This window comes from Dromiciops gliroides, chromosome 1 (assembly GCF_019393635.1).
Source record: "Dromiciops gliroides isolate mDroGli1 chromosome 1, mDroGli1.pri, whole genome shotgun sequence".
Taxonomy (NCBI): Eukaryota; Metazoa; Chordata; class Mammalia; order Microbiotheria; family Microbiotheriidae; genus Dromiciops; species Dromiciops gliroides.
The window spans coordinates 100,598,846-100,610,884 of record NC_057861.1 but is presented as its reverse complement, the minus strand read 5'-3'; the positions used below and the strand labels follow the sequence as shown (position 1 = coordinate 100,610,884).

The 12,039-nt window shown below is 37.6% G+C and overlaps 1 protein-coding gene across 1 annotated transcript; it reads right to left on the bottom strand.

Annotated features, from left to right (window-relative positions):
• Positions 1 to 3,412: 3,412 nt before the first annotated feature.
• On the bottom strand, positions 3,413 to 3,589 carry LOC122737551 (NADH dehydrogenase [ubiquinone] 1 beta subcomplex subunit 1-like). Its single transcript, XM_043979924.1, has one exon. It carries the CDS (start codon positions 3,587 to 3,589, stop codon positions 3,413 to 3,415), a length of 177 nt encoding a protein of 58 aa, XP_043835859.1.
• Between the last annotated feature and the right edge of the window lie 8,450 nt (positions 3,590 to 12,039).

The following is a 12,039-nucleotide window of genomic DNA, read 5'->3' as shown; positions in this document are numbered from 1 at the left end:
GCCCATATGTTGTGAAGGGTTTATCCCCGACATGTAGCACGGGGGTATTGTTATGTGGCTCAAAGGGAGACAAAGTAGACATATCTAGCTAAGGGAGGCCTTATTTCCTGCCAGGAGGAGAAAAACGAAGCTGTGGCCAGAGGCCACTCTACCCTCAAAGAGAGAGGGTGCACCAGGCTAGAATGATATTGATGGCTTCCTTAGATATTAGTCTAGGGGATAGGATCAAGCTTAATCTAACTTCTAATTGTTATGACATTATTGGGGAGAAGCAGGACCTCAAGTTTTATATCCAAGGCTTGACCCCTTTCTCACCAACTACCAGTTCTACAATGAACACACATAGCATTTAGCCAAGAAAACTCATTCATCCAAATTGGTAGCAAAACCGAAATCAGAGAAGGTATATATAGGAGACTATATCCAGATAATATAGAGTGAAGGAGCTCTTGCATTGGGAACAAGGTAATCTTATAAAATTCTTGAGGACGGGAACTATTTAGTTTTTGTCCCTGTAGCCTCAGTGACATACACATAAGCAGGGCTTGGTAACTATCAGTTAATTAGTTAAATAACAATAATGACTGCATCCCAGAGTTAGAAGACACCTGGTTCAAAGACCATCTCCAACAGTGACAAGCTGTGTGGTCCTGGGTACAGCTCATGTCACTTTTGTAAGCCTCATCTGTAAAATGGGAATAATTTGACATGTGTATTATTGGGTTGTTGGGAAAAAAATACATTGCCAACTTTAAAATTACTTAACCTCTTTGAACCCTGGTTTCCTCATTTGAAAAATGAAGAGGTTAAACTAAATGACCTCTATATAGTGTTTTGGCCTAAAATTTGTGCTGTCCCTAAAAATAATGTGCCAATTTCTATAGGTATTAGTAGAGGGCAGGATAGAAGATACTACTGGAGTGATAATACAAGGATGACAAAACATGGTCATGTTTGTTGATCCTTCATGTTATAACCTGTTTGGTTGTTGTTTATTTTGTCCATTTTGACTATGCTGACCCTAGTGAAATCGATGACTTTTGAAATAGCTTTACTTTGACAAAAGAAACATTTATTTTATTCTGTTTTAAAACTTAAACACCCCCAAAAAATCATTTTCATCAACATAGTAGAACACAGAAAGGGTACAATATTAAACTAAGAATTTTCATTTCATGTAGCTTGTTTTTTTTTTTTTAAAGTGTATCTATGAGCCTCGGACACTTAACACTTACTAACTGTGTGACCCTGGGCAAGTCACTTAACCCCAATTGCCACACACACACACACACACACACACACACACACACACACACAAACAACAATAAACCTATCCAAAATTGTAGCAGGAAATGGAAAATACCAACAAGGAGGGAAGGGAATAAACATTTATATAGTGCCTACTATGTGTCAGGCCCTATGCTAAGCATTTTTTTACTAAAATTATCTCATTTGATTCTCACAAAAACCCTGTGATATAGGTGCTGTTATCAACTCTGCTGAAGGAACCTAGTATAAGTGACTTGCCCAGGGTCACACAGCCAGTAAGTATCTAATGGTAGATTTGAACTCAGGCCATCCTGATTCAAGGCCCACTGTTCTATCCACTGAGCCCCCAAGCTGCCCTATGATAATATCTGGCATCTATAAAGCCCCTACTATGTTCCAAACACTGTGCTAACACTTTTCAAATATTATCTCATTTGATCCTTATAAACAATGCTGGAAGGTAAATGCTATTATAATTCCCATTTTACACTTGAGGAAACTGAAGCAAGAAGAGATTAGGTGATTTGCCCAGGGGTTTTCTTGTCTCCAGGCACAGAGCCTGGTCATTGGCATTGGCCAGCAAAATGTGCTGGAGGGGCCCTTTTTCCATTTAAATTTTTGTACAGTTCTGGGGTGGTAGGTATCTCTTACTATAATTTCTTTTTCTGGCACACAGCATTTTTTAAACCAGCTTTTCATGTGTGAAAGAAAAAAAATTATGGGGACCTAGTTTATATTTTATAGGAGTACAAATGTGCTAACATCACAGATATAAACATTGAATTGTTAGAACTAAACAGTACCAGATCTCAAATTATATTATAAAGTGATAATTATCAAAACAATCTGGTACTGGCTAAGAAAGAGATAGATAGATCAGTGGAAAAGAATAGATAGAAATTACACTAAAGTAAATGGCTATAGTAATCTAGTATATGATAACCCCCCAAATCTAAGCTTTTGGAACAAAAACTCATTATTTGTCAAAAAAACTGCTGGGAAAACAGGAAAACAGTATGGTAGAAAATAGGTATAGACCAACATCTCACACTGTATACTAAAATAAGGTCAAAATGGGTATATGATTTACACATAAAGGATGATACCATAAACAAATTAAGAGAATATGGAATCATTTATCTGTAAGATTTATGGGCAGAGGAAGAATTTAGGACCAAAGAAGATATAGAGAGTAAAATAAAATATAAAATAGATAATTTTGAGTGTATAAAATTAAAAAGCTTTTGCACAAACAGAACTAATGTAACCGAGATTACAAGAGAAGTAGAAAACTGAAGAAGAATTTTGAAATAAATATCTCTGATAAAGGCCTCATTTCTCAAATATTTAGAGAAATGAGTCAAATTTTTAAAAATACTAATCATCCCCGAATTGGTAAATAATCAAAGGATATGAACAGGCAGTTTTCAGACAAAGAAATCAAAGCTATCTATAATCATATAAAAATATTCTGGATCACTATTGATCTGAAAAGTGCAAATTAAAACAACTCTGAGGTGTTACTTCACACCTATCAGAGTGGAAAATATAACAAAAATGGAAAATATTGGATGTTTTTGAGGGAATGCGGGAAAGCTGGGATGCTAATCCACTGTTGGTGGAGTTGTGAAAAGATACAACCATTCTGGAGAGCAATTTAGAACTATGCCCAAAGGGCTATAGAACTGTGCATACCCTTTGATCCAGCAATACTACTGCTAGGTTTATATCCTAAAGATATTCTCAAAAAGAGAAAAAGGCCTATTTGTAGAAAAATATTTAAAGCAGCTCTTTTTGTGGTAGCTAAGAATTGGAAATCAAAGGAATGCCTATCCATTGGGGAATGGCTAAACAAACTCTGGTATATGATAATAATGAAATATTATTGTGCTATAAGAAATGACAAACAGCATGATTTCAGAAAGGCCTGGAAAGACATGTATAAAATGATGTATAGTGAAATGAGCAAAACCAAGAGACCATTGTGCACAGAAACAGCAATATTGTTTGATGAGTAACTGTGCATGACTTAATTATTCTCAACAATACAATGATCTAAGACAATCCAAAAGGAGTATTTAAAAAAATTCTTTCATAAAATATTTTTATTCAACGTGGAAATTTCTCAATTCAGCTAAAGCCTTTATTTCCAGGTAACTTCTTCATTAGGTTTCAGTTCCCTTTTAAATAACATGCTCTTGTTCCAAAAAGCAGTTAGTTTTTCATCACTCCTCTTGTCTAGATTATAGCCAATAACAAATCCCATTGGTACCAGGATATGAACCCAATGGTCATACACAGCCTGAATCAAATTCACCATGATTGCTGAAGACTGGGATCCAAAAGACTATTGATAAAACATACTATTCACCTCCAAACAAAGAACTGATATTGATGGAACAGACTAAAGAATGCTATTTTTCATTTTCTTTCATTTTTTTCTTTTAATCAAGTTTTCTTGTACAAAATGACAAATATGGTAATATTTTATATAATCATACATGTATAAACCATATCTTATTGTTTGCTGCCTCAAGGAGGGGGAAGGGAAGGGAGGGAAAGAGGGATAAAAGTTGGAACCCAAAACTATAAATAAAAATGTTTTTTACAAAATTAAAAAAAATGGAAAGAATTGTTAGAACCAGAAGGGACCTTAGCCTTTAATTAGTGTAAGTCCTATAATTTATTAAAGAAGAAGCTGAGGGGCAGCTAGGTGGCACAGTGGATAGAGCATTGGCCCTGGAGTCAGGAGGCCCTGAGTTCAAATCTGGCCTCAGACACTTAACACTTACTAGCTGTGTGACCCTGGGCAAGTCACTTAACCCCAATTGCCGCACCAAAAAAAAAAAAAAGAATAATAATAAGAAGAAGCTGAAGTACAAAAGAAAAGAAACCACAGATTGTAAACTTTATTAGTAAACTGGGGCAATAATCTAGATCTCCTGACACCCAGGCCTTTCCTGGGATCTGTGATCAGACAGGTTTTGGTTAAAACTAGTTTTTTTTACAAGTGCATAAATGGTTAAAGGATGTGGGGAGGCAATTCTTGAAGAAGTACAAATTGTTAATAATTGCCCTAAAAAACTGTTCATATTTCCTAATAGAGAAATGAAAAATTTTAGATATTAACTATAGTGTTTAATAGAGGTTAAAAGTATCACCTCACACCTACCAGAATGGCTAATATGACAGAAAAGGAAAATGATAAGTGTTGGAGAAAGTGTGGGAAAATTGGAGCACTGATGCATTGTTCATGGAGTTGTGAACTGATTGTGGTAAAAAAGTGAAAGTTTTTAACTGACGGTTAGCGAAAACTGAAGGACCACCTTTTCGAGGAGGAGACTGTGACGAACGGCCGTGCACTCCACCTCTATCTGCTAGGCACTCCACTTCCGGGGTGCAAGCTTAAAAGGCAAAGAGAGAACAGAAGTGAGGGCTTTTTTTCTGCTCTCTTCGTCCGATGGTTACGCTGCACACACAGACGCTGACTTGAGTTCTACTTCACCCGGCTCGCTGTAGCAGCACATGCTTGATGCGGCTCTCCCCCTCAGAGGTGGTCTTGGGTTTTTGGTGAGTCCTATACGGGTTTTGGTGAGTTCTATACGGAATATAGACTAAGCTTAGACCTAAGACTATTTGTTTGTATTTTCTACTTTCCTATCTCTCTAATCAACATCACCTTGTAATTTCCAAACAATAAAAGCTCTAACTAGAGACCAGAGGCTTCTTCCACTTACTAGTCTGGGAGATAAATAAGGGAAAAGTTAAAAGGGGAGGTTAATGCTCTAGTAACCAATTTTAAATCTCACATGATCCAACCAATCTGGAGAGCAATTTGTAACTATACCCAAAGGCCAATATCACTACTAGGTCTGTATCCCAAAGAGATAATAAAAAAGGGGAAAGGGCCTACATATATATAACAATATTGATAGCAGCTCTTTTTGTGGTGACAAAGAATTGGAAATCGAGGGGATGCCCACCAATTGGGGAATGGTTGAACAAGTTGTGGTATATGAATGTAATGGAATACTATTGTGCTGTAACAAATAATGAGCAGGCAGATTTCAGAAAATCCTGGAAACACTTAAATGGACTGATGGCTGAGTGAAGTGAGCAGAACTAAAGGAGCATCGTACACAATAACAGCAACATTGTGCAATGATCAACTATGATGGACTTAGCTCTTCTCAGCAAAGCCATGATCCAAGACAATCCCAAAAGACTCATGATGGAAAATGTTCTCCACATCCAGAAAAAGAACTATGGTGTCTTAATGCAGATTGAAGCATACTATTTTTCACTTTTGTTTTTGTTTTTTCTTTCTCATGTTTTTTCCTTTTGTTGTGATTCTTCTTTCACAACATGACTAATGTGGAAATATGTTTAATGTGATTGTACTGCAAACCTACATCAGATTGCTTGCTGTAATATTAGGGAGGGGGGACGGAAGGGAGGGAGAAAAATTTGGAACACAAAATCTTACAAAAATGAATGTTGAAAACTATATTTACAATTCAATTGGAAAAATACTATTAAGATGGAAAAAATAAAAGAAGTTAAAAAGGTAAATTCAGAGTTAGCTGGACTGTGATGCAATAGCCACATTAACGCACTATTGGTAAAATTTCCAATTGGTGCAATTCATATTAAAATGTAGCAATAACCAATATATTACAGTAAAATATAAAACTGTTCATACCCTGTGACCCAGCCATCCCACTACTGGGACTATATTTTAAGGATGTTATTAAAAGGAGGGAGAAAAGGGCTATTTGTACAAAAATGTCTATAGTGGCTTTATTTATGAGAATGAAAAACTGGAAATAAGCCAGAAGGCAGAGAATTGGGGAATGGCAAAATAAATTGTGGTCAATTGTTATAATGGAATATTACTCTGTCATAAGAAATGCCAACTATGAAAAATCCAAAGAAATCTGAAAAGATTTAAATAAGGTGATACAGAGAGCAAAGAAAACTAGAAATTATAGTCCCTATTGGATTTGTAAAATGTCTGTTTGTGAGATAAATGTTATTCTTTTTTTCTTTAAGTCTTTAAAATAAAAAAATAGTATGTTGAAGGCAGCTAGGTGGTGCAGTGGATAGAGCACCGGCCCTGGAGTCAGAAGGACCTGAGTTCAAATCCGGCCTCAGACACTTAACACTTACTAGCTGTGTGACCCTGGGCAAGTCACTTAACCCCAATTGCCTCACTAAAAAAAAATAGTATGTTGATCTTGTTAGAGTTTATTATGGTATGGTGTGGCTAGGTGGGCCAAACCTTCAAGTGATTACAGATCTCATTTAAGAAGCTCAGCAATTCCAGGATTGATGGGATTATTAATAATGCCATTGGCCAACAGAAGCTTCTGGAAGACCTTACTATCTCCTTCATTTAGTCATGGCATCTCTCATTGTAAATGCCTTTCCTCCACCATTTTGGTTCTACCTCCACACCTGTCATTGTTAATGATGATGGTAGTGACTTTCAGTGTTTTATATCCCAAATTATGTTCATCAGATCATAGATTTAGAGTCAGAAGGACCTCAGAGCCATCTAATCCAATGCCCTCATTTTACAGATAATGAAACAGCCTCACAGAGGCTAAATGATTCACCTAGGTTCACACAACTAGTAGGATTCTCATCCAGACCAAACCTTTCAAACTCCAGGTCCAGCACCCATAATCTGAGGGACATCAACATTATTTCTGTTGTTATATTTTTCAGGAAATATATTTTGGGGCAGCTATGAGGCACAGTGGATAGAACACTGGCCCTGGAGTCAGGATGATCTGAGTTCAAATGCAGTCTCAGACACTTACTAGCTGTGTGACCCTGGGCAAGTCACTTAACCCTGATTGCCTTAAAAAAAGAAAGATGGTATATTTCTAAATATGCATGGGAGATGTGAGTCATGGAATGCAACCCAAGAATTAAAGTTACAGGTTACCCAAAGGGCAATGGAGAGGTCTATGGTTGATGTGAGCAAGTTGAGATACATTACTGTTCAAGAATTATGTGGGATGTGGCAAGGAATTGGAAATTGAGGGGATGTTCATCAATTGGAGAATGGCTAAACAAGTTGTGGTATATGAATGTAATGGAATTCTATTGTGCTGTAAGAAACGATGAGCAGGAGGAGTTCAGAAAAACTTGGAAGGACTTGCATGAACTGATGATGAGTGAGATGAGAAGAACCAGAAGAACATTATACACAGTATCATCAACATTATGTGCTGATCAACTGTGATAGACTAGATTCTTCTCACCAATCCAATGGTACAAGAAAGTTCCAAAGGATTCATGATGGAAAAGGCTCTCCAAATCCAGAAAAAAAGGAACTGTGGAATATGGATGCTGATTGGACCGCACTATTTCTTTTATTTTTGGTGCTGTGGGTTTTCTGTTTTGAGGTTTTTCCTTTTTGCTCTGATTCTTCTCTTATAACATGACTAGTGCAGAAATATGTTTAATGTTATTATGTATATATAACCTATATCAGATTACCTACTGTCTAGAGGAGGGGTGGAGGGTGGGTAGGGAGGGAGAAAAATTTGAAATTGGAAATCTTATATAAACAAATGTTGAAAACTATTTCTACATGTAACTGGAAAATAATAAAATACTTATATTAAAAAAAGAATTATGTGGGATGAATAATGGGAAGTATATAATCAGAGAGATGTTTGTCTAGCAAAGCATTGTGATAAAATAATGGGATTTAGCAGATACTCAAAGACCCACCTGGAGATTAATCTAGACTGATTGAATCAAGTGAGAGTGATTGACTGCTGATTAGCCTACTTCAAATTAACTGGATTGTAATCACACCTGACTATCCCTTAAGAAGGTATTATTCTCAGAAGCTAGACTGTGAACTTAACTTGAGAATACCTTCAAAACCAATGGATTTGGAGGACAGCAACCAATCAGCTTGAAGCAGTGTGTAAGGACCGCCTCTGTTCCAGACCTATAAAAAGCTTCCACAATCAGCTTGCTGGAGAGTTCCTGATTAAAGCAGGCTCATGGAGGAGGACTTGAGGAAGAACTCAACCAAGCTGGAACTCTAGGCTAGGTAGGCTTTTTCTTAACTTTCTGAACTCATTGTGAATATCTGTATGCTTTAATAAATGTTTAATGCCCAAAGACTGGTGCTGAATCTTCTAATTTAAGGAGATCACACACTATAGATTTTAAACATCACAGCATATAGGCAAGTGATTGCCCATGGATAGCCCAGGTCCTCCAGAATGTTTCCTATGGAAGATTTATGGGAAGACATGGACAAGAGCTACTGAGGTGGGGCCAAATGAGTAAGTTGGAGTCAGAATCTATTCTCCTTCCTCACTTTCATTTCTGAACCTCCCTCAAGATTCAGCTTCTTTTCTTCAAGACTCTCTTCCTTCAAGACTTGGTTCAAATGTCATCTCTTATAAGAGCCTTTCCTAGTATCTCCAGCTGCTAGTGCATTTCCTTCAGAGATTGCCTCCCATGTATTCTGTATATAAATTACCTCCCCCACTGTTCCTTTCCCCCTTCCAAATATCCCTGTTATTGTAGAGGGCACTGTTGTTGTTGTTTAGTCATGTCCAATGCTTTGCAACCTCATTTGGGGTTTTCTGGCAAAGATACTGGAGTGGTTTGCCATTTCCTTCTCCCAGTAATTTTACAGATGAGGAAACCGAAGCAAACAGGTTAAGTGACTTGTGTACAGCTGATAAGTGTCTGAGGCTGGATTTGAACTGAGGAAGATGAGTCTTCCTGAGTCCAAGCCACTTTACCACCTAGCTGCCATTCTCCAAGTCCTCCAGCCTTGAAGCCTAAGTATCATCTTGGAATACTCACTCTCTCTTAACAACCCCCCCAATCCAATCTATTACCAAAGCCTGTTGATTATACCCTTGTAACATCTATCACATATGCCCCCTTCTCTCCTCTGACAGCGCCACAACTCTGGTATAGGCTCTCATCACCTCACTACCTGCAGAAGTCTGCTGGTTGATCTCTGTGTGCAATTATCTCACCATTCCAGTTCATCTTCCTCTCAACTGTCAAAATGATCTTCCTAAAAGCACAAGTGTGACCATGTCAATCTCTGTCCCACCACTCCCACCTTATACACTAAACCACTTTGGTGGCTTCCTATTAACTATAAGAGCCCCTCCCTGCCCAAGTACTCTGAGATCTTGTGATACTGACTTAATTGTTGTTCATCAGACAAGACACTCCATCTACCAACTATGGGAATTTTCACTGTCTGTCCACCATATTTGAAACAGTCTCTCCTTTCTCACCTCTGCCTCCTCGCTTCTGTGTCTTCCTTCAAGTCTTGGCTAAAGTTCTACCTTCTTCAAGAAGCCTTTACCAGTCTCTAATTCTAGTGCCTTCCTTCTTCCTATCTTCTCCAGCAGATTACTTCTACTAACATCCCTGATCTCTTTTATCTTTACTTTCTCTTTTTCTGCTTCCTACAAAGATGCTTATGTCTTCTTTGCTTATACCTAATATCGCTCTTAGCTATTGCTCTATATGTATTTCCCTGATGAAGCCATCTAGTCTCAGAGTCTCTACTTTTTTAAACCTACTCTTGTCTAAACCTTCTGCAATCTGGATTCTAGCTATATCATTCAAGTGAAACACTTCTCCAAAGTTATCATAATTGCTAAATTGAATTGCTTTTTCTCATCCTCATCCTTGACCTCTCTGCAGCATTTGACATTGTTGACCACTGTACTCTCTCCCCTCTTGGTTTTAATAATTGCTCTCTCTTGATTCTCCTTTTATTTGTCTGCCCACTCCTCAGTTTTCTTTGCTGGGTCTCTATTCAGGTCATACCCACTAACTATGAATATCCTGAAAGGCTTTCTCTTTAACACTCTTTTCCTTTTGTACCATATCACTTAGTGATCTCATCAGCTTCTAGGCTCAATTATAATCTCTTTTCAGATGCTTCCCAGAACTCTATATACAGCCCTAGTTTCTTTCATGAGCTCCAGTCTCAAATTACCAACTACCTTTTGGATATCTTGAACTGGAAGTCCCTTAGGCATCTCAAACTCAAACCGTCTTAAACAACTTATCTTTCTCTTCAAACTCTCCTTGATTCTGATTTTTTTCTATTACTAGTGAAGGAACCATCATCTTCCTACTGATTCTATGAATGCTCTAATAGACTTGTAATTGGTATACCTGTCTCAAGTCTGTCTCCAAGGTAATCAGTCATCGGTTTACTTGCCAAAGTGATTTTCCTGAAGTGTGGGTTCTTATCATTCTCAACTTCTCTGCAGCATCTGACATTGCTAATACCCTTCTCCTTGATACTCTTTCCTCTAGTTTTCTTGTGACAGTTTTCTCCTGATTCTTCTACCTCTCTGACCACTCCTTCTTAGACTCTTGTTTTTTTTTTCAGATCTCACCCACTAATTGTGGGTATTCCCCAAGGATCTGCCTGAGACCACTTCTCTTTTCCCTCTATAATATTTAGCATGGTGATCTCATCATCCCCCATGGATTCAATTATCATCCGTATGAATCAATTCTCTGATTGATTTATCTAGTCCCAACCTCTCTTTTGACCTTTAACTTATATTTCCAACTTTCTATTGGACATCTCAAAATTAAACTCAGCATATCCAAGACAGAATTCATTGTTATTTTCCCAACTCCTCCACTATTTCAAACTCCCTATTATTGTCAAGGGTATAAGCATCCTCCAGGTCACTCTGGCTTTCAACCTAGGTGTCAACCTCAAGTCCTCGCTCTCACCCCACACATCTAATCTGTTCCAAGGACCTTTTGCCACTTTCCAATGCCAGTTAAGTTTCTAGACTCTTCTAAATTCTTATTTGTTGCCTGCCTCATTGAGGTTAACTCTACCTTCTGGCCAACTCACTGACTGGTGAATCCCTACCTGGAATTGTCATATTGTGAGATAGTCCAGCAATGCTGCTTACTTTCAGCTTCTACTTTGTTTATATACTTTGAATATTCTTTCTTTTATTAATAAATCAAATAAATAAGAAGCAGTTATTAAACACTTACTAAGGCACTGTAAGGGGCTAAAATTCTAGCTATTCTGTCTAAAATATCTAATGAGTGGTCACCAATAAATTATAAGCTTTAGCAAGAGTTTAGACCTTTAAGCATTTATTAAGGAGAATAAGAATTTGGTGAAGAGAGAGAAAGAGGCCTGGATTCAGCTGTCTATCTCAGTGAGCCAATGTCTCCAGCTCCTCTCCCCGCTGAGGTCCTCTAGAAAAAGAGCGAGAGAGCAAGCCTCACCTCTTTTATAGACGGTACCCACAAGCAAACGTCACTTCCTGATGCCAAAGAAAACCTCCTCATGGCAGAGCCTTCCTACAGTAGGTGGCATCACTCCAATCATTACAGCACTATGCTAAGCACTTCATAGACAAACATAAGAGCAAAATCCTCAATGCATTTACCTTCTAATGGGGAAAATCACTTTTGCTCTTATGTATTTGTATTAATTCCTTACAATCTTGGATATCAAACCTTTTTTGCATGATTTTTTCAATGAAACAAAGCCTTTTGATTCTAAAAATACCATATTAAAAACATGATTGCCAATGATGGAATACCATGATATTGGAAAAAGTACTGAAAAATGCATGATGAGTATATGCAGACATTGCCTATTACAAATGATAACATGCCCAAGAGAAATAGCATGAAAAACCATTAAAATCACCAGAAAGGGAGGCGAGCTATTCCATGTAGCAATAATAAGGATTCAAAATGGAAAGA

Bases quoted from the DNA above. Each gene is read 5' to 3' on its own strand.
- LOC122737551 (XM_043979924.1), bottom strand. From the start codon at position 3,589: ATGGTGAATTTGATTCAGGCTGTGTATGACCATTGGGTTCATATCCTG.